Source organism: Ipomoea nil, unplaced genomic scaffold (genome assembly GCF_001879475.1).
Source record: "Ipomoea nil cultivar Tokyo-kokei standard unplaced genomic scaffold, Asagao_1.1 scaffold0179, whole genome shotgun sequence".
Taxonomy (NCBI): Eukaryota; Viridiplantae; Streptophyta; class Magnoliopsida; order Solanales; family Convolvulaceae; genus Ipomoea; species Ipomoea nil.
Genome location: NW_017616607.1, coordinates 2,389,699 through 2,407,954, shown reverse-complemented (window position 1 = coordinate 2,407,954; position 18,256 = coordinate 2,389,699). Strand labels below are relative to the sequence as shown.

The 18,256-nt window shown below is 40.0% G+C and overlaps 2 protein-coding genes across 2 annotated transcripts; both read right to left on the bottom strand.

Annotated features, from left to right (window-relative positions):
- Positions 1-2,313: 2,313 nt before the first annotated feature.
- Positions 2,314-6,137, bottom strand: LOC109179764. The gene is made up of 5 exons (XM_019329263.1): positions 5,855-6,137; positions 4,574-5,724; positions 3,714-4,399; positions 3,248-3,482; positions 2,314-3,003 (listed from the first exon to the last, which is right to left on the bottom strand). The coding sequence occupies exons 1-5, from the start codon at positions 6,135-6,137 to the stop codon at positions 2,314-2,316; spliced, it is 3,045 nt and encodes a 1,014-aa protein (XP_019184808.1).
- A 1,642-nt stretch (positions 6,138-7,779) lies between these two features.
- Positions 7,780-8,591, bottom strand: LOC109179758. The gene is made up of 2 exons (XM_019329255.1): positions 7,956-8,591; positions 7,780-7,863 (listed from the first exon to the last, which is right to left on the bottom strand). The coding sequence occupies exons 1-2, from the start codon at positions 8,589-8,591 to the stop codon at positions 7,780-7,782; spliced, it is 720 nt and encodes a 239-aa protein (XP_019184800.1).
- Between the last annotated feature and the right edge of the window lie 9,665 nt (positions 8,592-18,256).

The following is an 18,256-nucleotide window of genomic DNA, read 5'->3' as shown; positions in this document are numbered from 1 at the left end:
CTTCTTGCATGCCTTTACGTAACAACTGCGGGCTGCTCGCCGGTCTCCTCTGACGACGACCCCTATCCCATTCGGAGCAGGGAACTTCATACATAAGTGTTCCATCGACACTATGGCCTTGAGGTCCTCCAGGGCCGGCCTCCCCAATATGATGTTGTGCGCACAAGTGAGTCTTACCACAATGAATTCCATGTCCAGTTTGCGAATGTTGGGGCTTGTGCCTATCTCCACTGGTAGGACCACTGACCCTTCTGTCTCCACCAAATCCCCAGTAAATCCAGAGAGTGGAGTTTGTACCTCTTTGAGCTGGCTCCTAGGTAGCCCTAACTTGGTGAAGGCGTCGTAGTACATCACATTGACCGAGCTTCCCGTGTTGACCAGGATGCAATGCATGATCATATCATTGATGTCCATCTTAATCACCAGTGCGTCGCGATGGGGTAGGGGGCCTCAGGAGGTCCTCGTCAGAGAAAGTGATGGCCTCCCGCTTCTGCTTCTTTCCTTTGGGAAGACTCACCAGTTCTCCTATGTACAGCTGCCGGCTCCATTTCTTCCAATCTGCGGGTGTGTCGCCCCCCGCAGGTCCACCATAGATAAAGTGTATGGTGTGCTTCTTTTGTCGTCTGGGCGCCACCTTCGTTTCTTTCTCACTATCATCCTACTTAGATATTTGGTCGTGTCCTCTTTTTTTGGCGTTCGAGGTGGGCGGTTCGGCGCCATCATCTTTCCTCCAGACATTTTTTGGTGGATTGTGTTGCGGCTGTTGCTGTTGTTTGGATCGCTTGACGAAATGTCGAAAGTAGCCCTGCTGGATGAGCTCTTCTATCTGCCTCTTCAACATGTTACATTCATCTGTATCGTGACCGGGTTGCCTATGAAACCTGCAGTACTTTGTTTGGTCTTCTTTCGGGGAGACTTTCATGCACTCCGGCGGGAACTCCACTATTCTCATCTCCTCAGCTTGCTTTAGAATGACACTGACGGGATGGGTAAGAGGGGTTAAATTACGCAGGGGGACCAAGCGAGGTCGTTCATGGTCTCGGCCTTTTCCTGCGGACGAGTGGTTCGAGCGTGGTGCCTGGCTGGGCGGACTAGCTTTCCCAGGCTTTCCACCCTTTCTACCATCCTCTTCGTCTTTCTTCTTCCTGTCGACATCCTCTGCTTCGGCATAGCGACTGGCCGTCTTCATCAGATCCTCGTAAGAGCAGGGGTGGTGGGCGTTCAGCTGCTTGTGGAAATACCCCGATCTTAAGGCATGGATAAATATCGGGATCGCCGCCTTGGAGTCGAAGTCGTAGACATTATTGACTTCCATTTTCCATTTGTTCAGGAAGTCTTGGAGGCTCTCGCCTCTATCTTGCTTTACTACGCATAGGTGAGAGAAGGGTTTCTTACGTTGTATGCTACTGGAGAAGTATGTCAGGAAGCTCTTGGACAATTCTCCAAAATTTTGGATTTGTAAATTTAAATATAGACGTTTGAATTTGGTAACGTTGAAACAGACGTTGTGACACAAATATTTGTAACGCAGTTTCGGGCAAGCAGCCCTAATCTGCGAGGCACTTCTCAACTTGAGAACTTGCCTAAATCCACTAAAAGCTCAATATTTAAAGTAGACTTTGTTTAGGGAACGGGGATTACACAATATGATTTCCTATCAAGCTATTGAGACCTAAATACTTGTACTACTTTTCAAGGGGATTTGGGTATCTCTTCTTGTTGAAGGAGTTTGGAGAATAAAGTATTGTCTTGTTATTTACACTCTATCCACAAGCAAATACACAGCACCATATATATAGGTAGAAGATGGAATACTAATAGAGCCCTAGGGATACTAACAGACATAGCCCTAGGGATACTAACAGACATAGAAACTGAACAGTCATAGGAAATAATAAAAGCATAATAATGAGTCTCAACATCCCCCCTCAAGCTGGAGCATGAATATCAAAAGCTCCAAGCTTAGTACACAAATATTCAACTCTGGGAAAGCTTTGGTGAAGATATCAGCCAACTGATCATTTGTACCCACGAATGAGGTAACGATTTCCCCGGATGTAATCTTTTCGCGAATAAAATGACAATCGACTTCGATGTGTTTTGTTCTCTCATGAAAGACAGGATTGGATGCAATAATATGCAAGGCTGCTTGATTGTCGCACATCAGTTTAATAGGCCCTTTCATGCAAAGATTTAATTCAGTCAAGAGATGCTTTAACCAGATTAGTTCACATGTTCCCAAGGCTATTGACCGATATTCTGCCTCTGCACTTGATCGAGCCACCACATTTTGCTTCTTACTTTTCCAAGATACTAGATTGCCACCAAGAAAAACGCTGTACCCTGATGTTGACTTTCTATCCCAAGAACACCCAGCCCAATCTGCATCAGTATAACCAACAACTCTATATTTCCACGATCCTTGTATAAAACACCGTTCCCGGGAGACTTCTTGATGTATCGTAGGATCCTAATGACAGCTTCCCAATGGCTATCACACGGAGAAGCAAAAAATTGACTCACAACGCTAACTGCAAAAGAGATGTCAGGGCGAGTGACGGTTAAGTACAACAATTTTCCAACCAATCTTCGATATCTTCCTGGATTTGAAAAGGGCTTCCCTTGTTCCGGTACAAGCTTAATGTTAGGATCCATGGGAGTATCAATAGGTCTGCAATCACTCATACCTGTTTCCTTTAATATGTCTAAAGCATATTTTCGTTGAGATATACAAATCCCTTGCTTTGACTGGGCAACTTCTATCCCTAAGAAGTATTTTAATTTTCCAAGGCCTTTTGTCTCAAAATGTTGGAAAAGATGTTGCTTTAGCTGGAGTATTCCTTCTGCATCATCTCCTGTGATAACAATATCATCGACATAAACAACAAGATAAACGCTCTTACCATGTCGATGCCGGTAGAATACAGAATGATCCACTTTGCTTTGGACTAACCCAAACTCTTGCAGAACTGTACTAAAACGTCCGAACCAGGCACGTGGAGACTGTTTCAATCCATAAAGAGAACGTTTTAATTTGCAAACCAAATCAGTCTCCCCCCCCTTGAGCAACAAAACCCGGAGGTTGCTCCATATACACCTCTTCTTTTAGATCCCCATGTAAAAAGGCATTCTTGATGTCTAGCTAGTATAGAGGCCAATGATGGATGGCAGCAATAGACAGAAAGATTCTGATAGAAGAGATCTTGGCTACGGGTGAGAAGGTATCAGTGTAATCAACGCAAAACACTTGAGTATACCCCTTGGCTACAAGGCCAGCTTTGAGTCTATCTATCTGTCCATCAGGCCCAACTTTGACATTATAAACCCAATGACAACCAACAACTGTTTTGCCAGGAGGTAATGGAACCAAGTCCCAAGTTCCCGAGGATTGCAAAGCAACCATTTCATCTACCATAGCTTGCTGCCAACCAGGATGGGAAAGAGCTTCCCTAACTGAATTAGGAACAGAAACAGATGATAAACTGGAGATGAAAGCATTGTAAACAGGGGAAAACCGGTGATAAGAGACAAAATTATATATAGGGTAGGGATTGCGAGTAGACCGGTTACCTACCCGACTAGCAATGGGCGGACTGGAGATTGGAGCAGGGCCCGAATCCGAGGGAAGAGACCGCTCAGGAGATGAATCAGCAGGTTCAATGTTTGCAGCAGTAGTGGTTGGTGGTAATTTTGACCGACGATGATAGGTGAACTAGAAAGGAGAAACAGTGTGGGTTTGTGATGGATTGGGAGGTAGGACAACAGGAGATATTGGTATTTCTGTCCCTCCTTCAAATGAGGGAACTGGTAGGACATCAGGAAAAGGATCCACCACCCTTATAGAGTCAGATGAAAAGAACGGAGTGTACTCAAAGAAGGTAACATTTGGTGATACATAGAATCGCTGTGTCTCAGGACAATAACACCTGAACCCTTTTTGAACCCTAGAGTACCCCACAAAAATACATTTCAAGGACTTGGGTGACAGTTTATCACGACCAGGAGTAATATCCCGAACAAAGCAAGTGCAACCAAAAACCCTCAGCGGAAGCTTGTGTAATGGCTCTTGAGGAAACAATATGTTATAAGGTATTTTTCCATGTAGAACAGACGATGGCATACGGTTAATAAGGTAACATGAATGGAGGATAGCATCTCCCCAGAAATAAGAGGGAACCTTATAGTGAAGGAGCATAGTCCGAGCGGTTTCCACTAAATGCCTATTCTTTCGTTCAAACACACCATTCTGTTGTGGAGTATCTGGACAAGAAGACTCATAGAGAATACCTTCAGAGTCAAGGAGGGTAGACAAAGGAGTATTGAAATATTCCCTGGCATTATCACTTCGAAGGATTTTAATAGAGACTCCAAATTGATTCTTGATTTCATTTTGAAATTTCTGAAAGATGTTGAATAGATCAAAACGTCGTTGCATTAGGAAATCCCAAGTACAACGCGAAAAGTCATCAATAAAAGTAAAAAAATATTTAAAACCTAACACAGAAGTGACACGACAAGGACCCCAAATATCACTGTGAACTAAGGAAAAAGGGGATGAGGACACTTTATTAACCCGTTCAGGAAAGGAGGTTCTTGAATGTTTCCCAAATTGACAAGATTCACACTCTAGTGAAGACAGCTTTGAGAGACTCGGTTCAAGTTGTTGTAGTTTCTTCAAACTTGGATGACCTAGACGACAATGAGTAAGGGAAGGAGAAATAGTAGCACTACAGACAGCGAAAGCAGGAGTGGATAGACGGTATAACCCTTTTGATTCATACCCCGAGCCAATCGTCTTCCCCGAACGACGGTCCTGTATAACAACCGAATCAGGAGAAAAAGTGACAAGACAATCAAGAGAACGAGTAAGTTGACGAATGGAAATCAAATTAAAAGGACAAGTAGGTATATGCAAGACTGATGACAAGGGTAAATCAGGAAGAGGTCTTGCTTTACCAACTCCTTTAGCAGAACAAATGGATCCATTACCAAACACAATGGATGGAAGAGACTTAGAGTTTGTGAGATGGGTCAATAAGGAAGAATTACCACATATTTGTTCGGAGGCACCTGAATCAAGGACCCGTGGTCCGAGAGGTCCAGATTGAGAAACAAGGGCAGCATGAGTCTCTCCCGTATGAGCCAAAGGAGTGAAAACAGTAGCTTGGGCATTAGCCTTAAACCGTGCAAACTCTTCATATTCTGCAAGAGAGACATTTTTAGAACCTGATTCTTCTAGTTTGAGTTGAGCCACATTTGTAGGAGCAGGCAACGGTTTCCCGTGCAGTTTCCAACATCGGTCCCGTGTGTGTCCAGATCTATTGCAGTAATCACAGTATCTAGCATTTTTCTGCCCACTACGGTCTTTATTCCGATTGCCCAGATTATAACCACGACTTCCTTGGATCACAAGAGCAGATTGTTCTGTAGTGGATGCAGAAGTTTCACCAGGAAAAGAGGCCACTTGAAGAAGGCGTTTGAACAACTCTTGGACCCCTGGCACACCTTTATCCCCAAGAATCTGGTTTCGAGTATTCTCAAACTCGGGGCCTAATTTAGTCAAAACCAGAACAACAAAAAACTTTTCACGTTGGGCAATCTGTTCATCAGGTGTCCCTCCAACGGGTAAAAGCTTATTAAACTCAGTTAATAAACTTTGAGTTTTCCCAAGAAAGGCTTCCATACTCATACCATCCTTCTTTAAATTAACCAAATTATCAACAACTGTGTATGTAACATTGTGAAATATCATTAGTGTACAAGGATTTGGCTTGACTCCATACCTCAACACATGTTTTAAAAACTCTAAATAGTTGAATTAACTCAGGTGAAAGGGATTGCCATAGAAGACTACAAAGTTGTGCATCCACCCTTTTCCAAATTGCCTTCTCATTTTCTGGTACCTCAGTTTCTACCCCATGTTCCAAGTGGTCAATAACACCCTGGCCCATAAACCACATTTCAACGGCATCCGACCAAGAGTGGTAGTTTTGTGACCCACATAATTTTTCAGAGGTAATAACTGGATTTCCAGATAAATTAGGCACAAACACTAAGCGAGAAATAGCATTTTCAACATTGGTAGAAGTAGCATTTTCAACATTGGTAGAAGTTTCCTCGGTTCCAGTTGAAGACATGGTTGATAAAAAGGAAGAATATTACCAGGAAAGCCAGAGGAGGGTCGAAAATGGAACTGGAAAATATCGCCGGAAAATATCGCCGGAGGAGGTCTCACTCGCCGGCGCGTGACGGCGGAAGGCTGTGCGTGAGGTGGCGCGTGAGGGCGGTGCGGCGGCGGTTTGAGACGGGACTTCGACGGCCAGGGTCGCCTGCACTTCCAGACCGGCGGTGGTTCTTCGGAACTTTATGAAAACTTGCGATGAGGAGTTTTTGAAGAAGAAGCGTAGACAGACCCTGCACTGCTACTATTCATCCTCGAAAATACTGTTCATGCTCGGAAATAAAAAGGGATTCAGGCCAAACCTGGCTCTGATACCATATTGAAGGAGTTTGGAGAATAAAGTATTGTCTTGTTATTTACACTCTATCCACAAGCAAATACACAACTCCATATATAGAGGTAGAAGATGGAATACTAATAGAGCCCTAGGGATACTAATAGACATAGAAACTGAACAGTCATAGGAAATAATAAAAGCATAATAATGAGTCTCAACACTTCTCAATGACTCTCGTGCTCACAATTAGGTGCTGAAAGTGTAATCTCTGTGATTGAGAGTGACTTCCTTTTATAGGACAAGGGATGACTTAGTTTGTGTATGAATAGATTTATTAGTCCTATTCATATTTGGACTATGATACCTACTGGAATTAGGAATCAGGTTTTTGCGCCCAACAGTTGACAATTCTTTTGAGGTCAACAATCTCCCCCTTTGTCAAACTTTTGCAAAAACCTTGATCTTTTAGAAGGTCTTGATTCCTGGTGAGAGTGACTGCCTTTTATAGGACAAGGGATGACTTAGTTTGTGTATGAATAGATTTATTAGTCCTATTCATATTTGGACTATGATACCTACTGGAATTAGGAATCAGGTTTTTGCGCCCAACAGTTGACAATTCTTTTGAGGTCAACAATCTCCCCCTTTGTCAAACTTTTGCAAAAACCTTGATCTTTTAGAAGGTCTTGATTCCTGGTGTGTCTCCCCCTTAGTTTGGGGAGGAATGTGATGATCTTTTGTTGAGTAGTCTCCCCCTTGATTCAATCTTTGCTTTTGCTGTTGTTCTTTGACTTGTGTAGTTATGGCATAATGAAATATGCTGGCAAGGAAATAAATCTATTCTTTTTGTCAGTATCTTTCCACATGGTAGTAGTAAAGAATAGGGCCAGATCATTCATAGTGACAGCCTGGATCATTTTTATCCTTAAAAGATAAACTGCCAAAAAGCCCAACAGAAAGAAAACTGCCAAAACTGCCTCTTAAAAATAGAAACTGCCAAACAGTCTGAGTTTACATGTCCCATACACATTACAGATTATTCAATTCAGATCATCCCAAAAGAATATCAAAAAGATCATACCATCTATTTTGAGACAGATTAAAAAAAAAAACAAGAGAGATCATAGCATTCACTTTGAAGCAGATCCATTTTGAGACAGATTCTTCCCAAATAAAAAATAGCCAAGAGAAATCATACCATCCATCTTATAGCATATCTTACCAAAATCATACCATCCATCTTGAAGCATATCTTACCAGGACATCAGATCATACCAAGGTACTAACTCTCCCCCTTTTTTGCTAAATGTTTGAAGATGTTTTAGGTGGAGTCTTCACTACTTTCAGCTTCAGGTTCTTGATCATCTTCTACTTCATTTCTTTCACTACTTTCAGCTTCAGGTTCCTGATCATCATTTTCTTGGTCTTTGTCAGGTTCTTGTGATCACCTTCTTCTTCGTTACTTCCTAATTTCAGGGCTTTCAGCCATTATTGTACCTCAGTTTTTTCCTCTTTGATTTCCATCTGTTTCCTCAATACATGTTTCTCAGAAGCCTCTAGTTCAGACAATCTTTTCTCAAAGTAGTTAATTAGAGTCTGCTGATCTGTTGGTTTGTCTTTTGGTCCTAGGGTTTTGAGATCATTTTGGTGCCGCCCTTTGGTCAATTTTATGGTTGTGCTGAGGATTTTTACTTGAGACTTTGGCTTGTGAATCTTGAGTCCTTGTTTTGCTAGGACAAAACAGATGAGGTTTGGAAATATAAGGCAAGCTTTGGTTCCTTTGTTTTCTGCTAGGTTTGTGACCTGTGTGTAGATGAGATTGCTAAGGTCAACTTTGATCCCTTTTCCAATCTTATACAGTAGGTCTGCTAGGCTTCTTTTGAGTGTTGACTCATGTAATGAGGGCATCCAATTTTCCAGTGCAATTTTTTGTAGTACAGCATATTTACTGGTTAATGATGCAGCCTTAATTTTGTTTTTCTCCAGATTCACATTCCCTGCTGTGAGTTCTTGATTGACTTCATCATTTGCAAGGAGTATTCTTTCCTCTCCTTCAGTGGTGTTGATGTGGTTGTTGATGATATCCGGATTGAACTCATAGTATTTTCCCCTTAGGTATATTTTTCCATACATTGGACTTGTGGAGATGGTGATGTCTTTGGTTAGGTTACTGTAAAATTCTTGAACAACTTGTTCATCATAGGCTTCTATATTTGTGACAGAACCGAGTAGGTGATTTTTTGTCAAGGTTTTTCGGATTTGATCATGTTTGTTCAGTTTGTCTACCAAAACTAATTTTTGACTGATGATCTTTCTTTCAATAACTTTGCCCCATAGTTTTGCTGATTGTTGGCTCAAAAATTTTGTGCTGTGTGGTTTTGGTAGGATAGATTGATCTTCTGTTGGTGATACCTTTTCTTTGCCTCTTTTCTTTTGTTTTCCTTTTCAAGTCGGCTTCTCCTTTTCTTGAACCAAATTTTCAGCATCATTATCTGGGTGTTCTTCCGAAGCCCAGCTCAGATCTTCCTTTGGTTCTCTTCCCCTTTTGGTTGTTATTTTGGAATTTGGCAATCTTGGAGGGGGGTTAGTGGGTTTTCGTTGTGGAGGCCCGGCTCTGATTGGGAAGTCATCTGGCCGTTTGGCTCTAGGATCACCTCCTTCATATGGGTCTGTCCTTTTTCGTTTCCTTTTGGTTGGTTCTAAACTGTGTGGTTCTTCTATTTCTTGATAATGTGCTTCCTCTGTTTCGTGATTGTGTCCTGATGACCTGTTTAGGTCTTTTTCAGGGGTGTCGAAGGGAGAAGGACACGGTTCTTGACCGTGACCTAGAGCATCTGTGTTCGATTTAGGGCTTTTCCCCAAATTGGGCACTTGACCTAGGGTTTCTCCAAATAGATCAATAGTGAGTTCCGGATTACCTGAAGGTGCAGATTGATGTTTTTGGATGGTCTGGAATGGCACTCGTGAGATGGGAACGGGATCCATGATGATTCTTGAGGCGTCGTCATCGTCGATGTGGACTGGGTTAGAGAGAATTCCAGTGCCGGAGAAATGTGGTGCAGGGCCTCTTCGAGGTAATTTTCCTTTTGCTTGGTTTCGTGTTCTCACCATGGCTGATCATGTGTGGAGCTTTGATGATAGTGGTAGAGATGGTCGTAAGGTAGAAGACGACCCTGTTATGAGCCCCCTCTTTTTTTAAAAAAAAAAAATGGTGGATCGGGTTATGGAACTTAGAGGAACAAGTCTAAAGGTTATGGGCCGCAAGCTATTTCCATATACGGCCCACCCTTCCCCTTCTTATTGTAAGTGGCATAATCCGATTTCGGTCCTCAATTTTACAAATCTGTTCCCGTCAAGAGCTTTTGTTAGGATATCTGCTAGTTGTTTTTCTGTACTGATATGCATGAGATTGATGATTTTATCTTCTACTAGCTCCCTTATAAAATGATGCCTGATGTCGATGTGTTTTGTTCTTGAGTGTTGTACTGGATTTTTGGAGATGTCTATTGCACTTTTGTTATCGCAGTGTATGGTCATAGTTGTTTGATGTATTCCATAATCTTCTAGCATTTGTTTCATTCAGGGTAGTTGTGTGCAACAACTTCCGGCTGCAATGTATTCTGCCTCTGCTGTTGATAATGATATAGAACTTTGTTTTTTGCTTGTCCAAGATACAAGATTTGTTCCTAAGAAGAAACAACCTCCTGAGGTGCTTTTTTTGTCATCTATGTTTCCTGCCCAATCGGCATCGCAATAGGCTGATAGGTGATGATTGGTATCGAAAGAATACCATATTCCTAATTCGGTAGTTCCTTTAACATATTTAATTACCCTTTTGACTGCTTTTAAATGTTGTTCTGTAGGATTTGCTTGATATCTTGCACATATTCCTACTCCAAAGCTTAGATCTGGTCTACTAGCAGTTAGATATAGTAGTCCTCCTATCATACTCCGATATAGGGTTTGCTCAACTTGTTTCCCCTCTATATCTTTTGTGATTCTCTCTGTTGTTGGAACAGGTGTTCTGACAACTTTGCTTTCTTCTAGTCCGAACCTCTTAACTAGATTTTTTGCATATTTGCTTTGTGATATGAAGATCCCACTGTCTTGCTGTTTGATTTGTAGACCTAGAAAGTAGGTTAGTTCTCCAACCATGCTCATCTCAAATTCTCCTTCCATATTAGTGATGAAGTGATTTTTGTGAACCTCAAGTGTTGATCCAAATACTATGTCATCAACGTAGATTTGGGCAATAACTATGTCTTGACCATAGTGTTTGACGAATAGGGTTTTGTCCACGCTACCTCTTTTGTACCCCTTTTTCACTAGAAACTCAGTGAGACGCTCGTACCACGCCCGTGGTGCTTGTTTTAGTCCATATAGTGCCTTGTTGAGTTTATAAACACTTTGTGGAAAATGGGGGTCTTCAAACCCTTTTGGTTGAGCAACATAGACCTCTTCTTTTAGATATCCATTTAAGAACGCCGTTTTTACGTCCATTTGGTAGAGTTTTATCTTGAGAATGCAGGCTACTGCTATGAGGAGCCGGATTGATTCAATTCTGTCCACTGGTGCAAATGTTTCTTCAAAATCTGTCCCTTCAACTTGGGTGTATCCTTGTGCTACTAGTCGGGCTTTGTTTCGTATAATGTTCCCTTGTTCGTCTGTTTTATTTTTGTAGATCCATTTCGTCCCTATGATATTGGCATTCTCTGGTTTAGTGACTAACTGCCAAACGTTGTTTCTTTCAAACTGTTGTAATTCCTCGTGCATGGCTCCCATCCAAAATTCATCTTTTAATGCTTCCGTGATATTTTTGGGTTTAATTTTTGAGGTGTAGCAGTAGTCATAGTCTCCTTCTTCCATTTTTTGATAGTCTCGTTTCTTTCCTCTAGTTCTGATTCCTTCATTTAGTCCTCCTATAATGTTTTCTATTGGATGATTTTTCTGTACCTTGGTCTCATTAATGATGGGGGTTTCTTTTTCTTCTGGGTCTACAGCTTCTTCTTTCTCTAATGTTTCTGATTCTGATTTCTGGATATGTGATGTTGGAACTATTGTTTCAACAACAGTTATTTCTTCATCATTTGTGGAGGGATCTTCTGTTGTGTCATTGACCACAACGTCGATAGATTCCATGACAGCGTTTGTCCTAAGGTTATATACTCCATACGCCCTGCTGTTTGAGGAGTATCCTAGAAAGATCCCTTCATCTCCTTTGATGTCAAATTTTTCCAATGGTTCTCTATCTTTTAGAATGTAGCATTTACTCCCAAACACATGTGTGTGTTTTAAGTTTGGTGTTCTTCCTTTCCAGATTTGATATGGTGTCATGTTGGTTTCTTTTCGAATGAATACTCGATTTATCAGGTAGCATGCTGTGTTAACAGCTTCTGCCCAGAATTTTAATGGAAGTCTTTTGTGATTTAAGAGAACTCTTGCCATTTCTTGGATGGTTCGATTTTTTCGTTCGACTACACCATTTTGTTGGGGTGTTTTTGGTGCGGAGAACTCATGATGGATTCCATTTTCTGTGCAGTATTCCTTGAATTTTGAATTCTCGAACTCTCTTCCATGATCACTTCTTAGGCGAATGATTTTTCCTATTCTTCTGTCCTTTTCATTCTGAATTTTGATAATGAGGGTTTTGAATATTGTAAATGCTTCAGATTTTTCTCTAAGAAAATTTACCCACGTGAATCGTGAATAGTCATCAACTGTTACATAGACATATCTCTTTCCTCCTATGCTTTCTGTCTGAGTTGGTCCAAACAAGTCCATGTGAAGTAGTTCTAGGATTCTAGAAGTGTGTATTTATGAGGTCTTCTTATGGACTGTTCGGGTTATTTTATTTTCAAGACATGCATCACATTTTTTGTTTTCATCTATGTCAAGTGTTGGAACTCCTCGGTAGACTCCTTTCTTTAGACCTCTTTTCATGTCATGGAAATTTATATGACCCATCCGTTGGTGCCATAACTGTGTTTGATTGACGGTTGTTTGTAAGCAAGTTAGATCACCGTTCCATGTATAGCATTTGTTTGTGGATTTTCTTCCGATCATAACACATTCATGATTTTGATTAAGAACATTGCATTTGTCTTTTGAAAATTCCACTTTTAGTTCATCTTCACATAGTTGGCTTATACTGATCAAGTTTGCTTTTAATCCTTGTACTAAGAAAACTTTTGATAGTTTTGGCAGCCCATGTACGTTCAAGGTTCCATTTGCAATAATTTTTCCTTTTCCTCCATCTCCAAAAGTAACATATCCTTCATTTTTATATTGTATATTCTCCAAATTTTCTGGATTTCCAGTCATATGTCTGGAACAGCCGCTGTCAAAGTACCATATATCCTGTTCTTTGTTTGTTTTGGAGGTATATGCAACATTTTGATCTTTTCTTACCCAGATTTTCTTGCTATCATTTATGTTGTGTGATGTCCATACTCTGTTGTTTTGTCTGTAGTAAAGATCATTTTGTCTTTTGTAGCAATGTGCTTTGATGTGTCCTAGTTTGTGACAATAGTAGCACATTATTCTTCTTCGATGTCGGAAGTGCTGTTGCGACACTTCCTGTATTTCAGGTTGGTTATTCTCACTGGTGTCCGTGCTTGGAGTCCTGGGTCTTTCGGTAAGCTCCTTGATTTCTTGTAGTAGTTTAGCTTCTTTGTTTTTGAAGTCTAATAGTTCTTTCTGAGCTTCTTCGTATTGTTTCTCAATTCGCTCCTTTTCATTTTTTAAATAATGATTATCTTCCATGAGTTCCAAATTTTTCTTGATGATTTGCTCCCACTTGGCGTTTAGTTGAGTGTATGCTTCTAGTAACTCTTGCATGTCATCACTTTTGTTGTCTTCATGGCTAGCAGTGAAAGCTACGAAGTTTGTGTTGTTGTCATCTTCTTCACTATCTGAGTCATCGCTCAGTGTTGTTATGTATGTCTTGTTTTTCCTTTTCAAGTACGTGGCACATTCTGATTGAATGTGTCCAAAGCCTTTGCATTCATAGCATTGTATTCCTTCTGTAATTGTATTATCTCTTCTCTTTGGATTGGACGGTTTTTGATTTGCAGAATTTCCTTGGCTGTTTGAGAAATTTTTGTTCCTGGACTTGTTGAATTTTTTGAGAACTCGGTTAAAATTCTTTGTCAATAGGGCAATTGACTGTTCTATGGTTTCTGAATCAGTTTCTGAGTTCTCTTCTTGTCTGGACTGTAATGCTATTCCTTTATCATTGTTTTTCTGATTTTGTAGCATCTCAAGTTCATAGGTTTGAAGATTTCCGATTAGGTCACTAAGTCTGTATGTATTCAGATCTTTGTTTTCTTGAATAGCGGTGACTTTCATTTGGAATCTCCCAGGTAGTGAGCGTAGTACCTTTTTGAGAATCCTATGTTCGGCGGGTATAGGTTCGCCTAGGTTGAATGCATCTCCAGATATACTTAAAACTCTGGCACTGAATTGGGTGATGTTTTCTTCCTCTTTCATTTTCAGGTTTTCAAATTCAGTTTGTATCATCTGAAGCTTGGATTGTCTTACTGTTGTGTTTCCCTCATGATGATCGCACAATATACTCCATGCAATTTTGGCTATGCGAGTTGATGCAATTAGTTTAAAAGTGTCTTCGCTGATTGCTCCATATATTGCATTCATAGCCTTTGAGTTGAAGTCATATTTATTTCTCTCTTCTTCACTCCAATCAATTCTAGGTTTTGCATTCCCTTTGTCATCGACTGGAGTTTTCCATTCGTTTTCAATTGCAATCCAGACGCCTTCTCCTTGTGCTAGAATGTAAATCTGCATTCGAGCTTTCCAGTAGGAGAAGTTTGTGCCAAGTAGAGCCGGTGGTCTATTGTTTGAAAGACCTTCTCTTGGGAATTCCATTTGGATCCTGCTAGTAACTTGAGCAGACCCGCTCTGATACCAATTGTAAATTTAAATATAGACGTTTGAATTTGGTAACGTTGAAATAGACGTTGTGACACAAATATTTGTAACGCAGTTTCGGGCAAGCAGCCCTAATCTGTGAGGCACTTCTCAACTTGAGAATTTGCCTAAATCCACTAAAAGCTCAATATTTAAAGTACACTTTGTTTAGGGAACGGGGATTACACAATATGATTTCCTATCAAGCTATTGAGACCTAAACACTTGTACTACTTTTCAAGGGGATTTGGGTATCTCTTCTCAATGACTCTCGTGCTCACAATTAGGTGCTGAAAGCGTAATCTCTGTGATTGAGAGTGACTGCCTTTTATAGGACAAGGGATGACTTAGTTTGTGTATGAATAGATTTATTAGTCCTATTCATATTTGGACTATGATACCTACTGGAATTAGGAATCAGGTTTTTGCACCCAACAGTTGACAATTCTTTTGAGGTCAACAGGATTGACCCATCTGGGATGGTGTTGAACCAGTCTTGGGCCGCTCCATCCAAGGTGGACAAGAATGCTCGGCACATGATGGCGTCCCCTACCCCGATCATTACCATAGCAACCTTGTATCTCGTCATGTGGACACGCGGGTCAGTGGCCCCCGTGTACGCTTTGATGGCGGGCAGCCTAAAGTCCTTCAGCAAAGGTATGTCCATTATACTTGGGGAGAATGGTGCTGACATCCGTACCTCGGATTCCGGCGACTGCTCCCGTGCCTCCACCCTCCTTGCTAATTCCTCGATTCTTCTTTGCAGCCTCTCGACCAGGGCCGACTCGTCAGGGTTCCGACGCGGGGCCGGCTGCCGCTCATCCATGTGTCGCCGTGGAGCTGGCTCATCGACGTGCCGCTCGTCCAAGTGTCGGCGTGGAGCCAGCTCATCGACGTGCCGCCCATCCGAATGTCGACGCGGAGCTGGTTTATCGACGTGTCGTTCATCCAAGTGTCGGCGTGGAACCCGCTCATCAGCGCGCCACTCGTCCGCCGAGTGTCGACGCGGAGCCGGCTCATTGACGCGCCACTCATCCGAGTGTCGACGCAGGCCTGACTCACCACCGTGCAGGCGCGGGGCCGGCTCACGAGACTCGCCCATCCTCTCTGTGGGTGATCTCTCCCCTTCTCTATTTTCGTGCCGGCGAGGGCCTCTGGTAGAGGACCCCTCGGCCTGTGATCCTACCCTTTGCCGCGCGGGCACCCCGTGTCCCAATCGTTCGAGGGCAGAGCGGGAGGGTCCTGGTTGCCGTCTGGCCGGTCCACTTCTTTGGGTGCCCTCCTCTGGATCTGTCCCTCTCAATGAAAGCACCAATGACGGTAAATATGTTACCGGATAAAATATTATAGTAGCAGAATAATGAATTGTTGTATTGCAAGTGTTGTGAGTACAGAATATTGAACGTGTCCCTTCAAGCTGAGGGGAGCTTCTACTTATACTATGCCCTAACGGTAACATGGTGGGACATAAATGAGGAGCTGAGGCCTTTAATTCTCTCTCATCAATGGTGGCTTCAATGATGGCTTCAAGGGTAGCAATAAGTGGCAGTAAAGTCACCACTCGTTGGTGTTCTGCCCGTTGGAATTCTATCCATTGGGTTTCCACGTGGTGTCGAGTCGAGTGCCTGTTGATGATCCGGGTTGGGTGCCAGCACCATTATCCTGTCAATATGTATTCATTATTACCTTGTATATGATGATACCTTTGTATAAGAATTCGGTATGATGAATGAGAAGACTGAACCTTCCCTCTCCCCTCTTTGTCTATTCTAATATTCTTACAACATATGTGTAATATTTGACTTAATAAAGTTTGTGCCAACTACAAATCTAATTTAAATGAGATTATTTTTTCCTAGTGACTAAGAATGAATTTATTCATTTATGTATTTATGTTTTTCTTGAATAAAGTTAAAAGCCTTCATATAAATATAAAACAAAGTTAAAATATTTACATATCTACAAATCTACTAAGAGCCAATAATGTTAGGCCCTGGAACAAAAAATATGTTTGTAGTGTTTCTTAAAATGAATGGTTCATATTATTTTGAGTTTAGTATTTTTTAATGATTTTCCTTATTTACCCTCTATTATATTATTTTCTTTCCTTAAATAACCCTAAATTCCTGAGTATAAACTTTAGTAACGGAATATTCTGTTAACTATTTATTATTATTAACATACTCATTAATTTATATAAGAAAGATCTTAGGTTCGAACCCCATCTCAATTAGAGTTGGAATAATTGTTAAACATATATTATAAATATGTTAAAATGTATTAAAAATATATATAATATAAAATTTAACATAAACTTTGGTCAAATAATTTGCCCGACTAAATACATAACATTCAAAGTTGAGATTTTTTTTTAACGTTTAAGTAATCTTCTTTTGATTATTTAGAACTAAACTTAATATTTTAATTATGCTTTTGCGTTATTGGAATGATTTAGGTCATTATGGTATTAATATTTTTTGTATTTTTTTATAATGGTACAATTGTACATTACTTTACAAATATTATACTATTATTTTTTTATCAGACAAAATTATTCTTACATCACTGTTATACTTGCGCGACCTAACTACAAAATTGTTGATCATAAATACAATTACACATGGACTCTAAAACGGTAGGACCATTTTCCAAATAATTGACAATGTTATTTTATCAAGTTTTTTTTTTTCAATGCTACTGGCTCTATTACAATGTAGTATATGTTGAGGCTTGAACCCACAACCTTCCAAATGGAAGTCCAACCCGGGTACCATTAGACCACATAGTCTTGATAAAAAATTTGTAAGTTAATTTTTACTATATCATTATAACAATATTTATTGTAACCATAAATTTTGAATTATTTATTATCATCCTCTATTGACAGTAATTGTAGCAATTGTTATTGAATATTGACAAACTCTCAAAACAATTTGTCTCAACAAGAAATATAAATTTAAAAAAAAAAATCATTTAGTGCATTATTGTTGATGAAAAGTATGTACGACACTTTAATACTCTTATTAATTTAAATAAATTAGTAGCTACAACAAAAAGTAATACATATGCATTTAATTAATTTAGAATTAGATGTCTACAATGCTTTATTTTAAAAAAATTATTCATTATAAAAAAATTTATAGGAAATATAATTTCATTAGTTATATTATCTTTATTTTTTACAATTCAAAGATTTCTTACCTTCAAATTTATTAATGAGTAAATTCCATTTTTAGTCCTCGACTATTGTGGCATTGCCACATTTAGTCCTACTCTTTTAATTTTGCCATATTACATCCTCGACTTTAATTTAATTGTCACTATTAATCCTCCGTTAAAATTTCCGTTAATCTACCGTTAAGAAGAAGGTCAATAATGTAATTTAATAATTTATCCCAAATACATACTAAAATTCATCTTTTTAATTAGACTTCATCCACCCGTGAATGGTCAGTGACTATTCCTTGCATAATTAAATGTTCCATTTCCGTCGCTGCAATATACTCGTAGAAAGCAAAGCAAGAAAATACTAGTTTTATACAAGAGGGATTATCTCTCCAATTACAAGCCCATGTGCTGGAAGTGTAACTGTATTAACATAAGAATTGACAAGAAACAAAGCAGCAAAAATTATCTTATATTAAATCTATAACATTCCAAACAAAAGTTTCCCACTGACATTCCAAAGACTATAAATTTTTCACGTTCAAAAAAAAAAAAAAAAAAAAAAAAACTAAATTATAAGCTTGATAAAATCATTGAATCTGGATGTTAAAACTTATAAGCTTCAATCAATTCCCAGCAGTTCATTGCTATTTCTTCCGGCCTTAGATTCTCTACATTTATAGATTCTGTCATTGATGAATCTACTA

What these genes read in the sequence shown, in the direction of transcription:
- LOC109179758 (XM_019329255.1), bottom strand. Translation starts at nt 8,591, where the DNA reads ATGTATGGAAAAATATACCTAAGGGGAAAATACTATGAGTTCAATCCG. An exon ending in TCAAAGAGGAAAAAACTGAG is followed by an intron (nt 7,864 to 7,955) that starts GTACAATAATGG and finishes AATGATGATCAG; the next exon opens with GAACCTGAAGCTGAAAGTAG.
- LOC109179764 (XM_019329263.1), bottom strand. Translation starts at nt 6,137, where the DNA reads ATGTCTTCAACTGGAACCGAGGAAACTTCTACCAATGTTGAAAATGCT. An exon ending in CACACTGTTTCTCCTTTCTA is followed by an intron (nt 3,483 to 3,713) that starts GTTCACCTATCA and finishes TTTCATCTCCAG; the next exon opens with TTTATCATCTGTTTCTGTTC. An exon ending in TAGCCAAGGGGTATACTCAA is followed by an intron (nt 3,004 to 3,247) that starts GTGTTTTGCGTT and finishes GGATTGAAACAG; the next exon opens with TCTCCACGTGCCTGGTTCGG.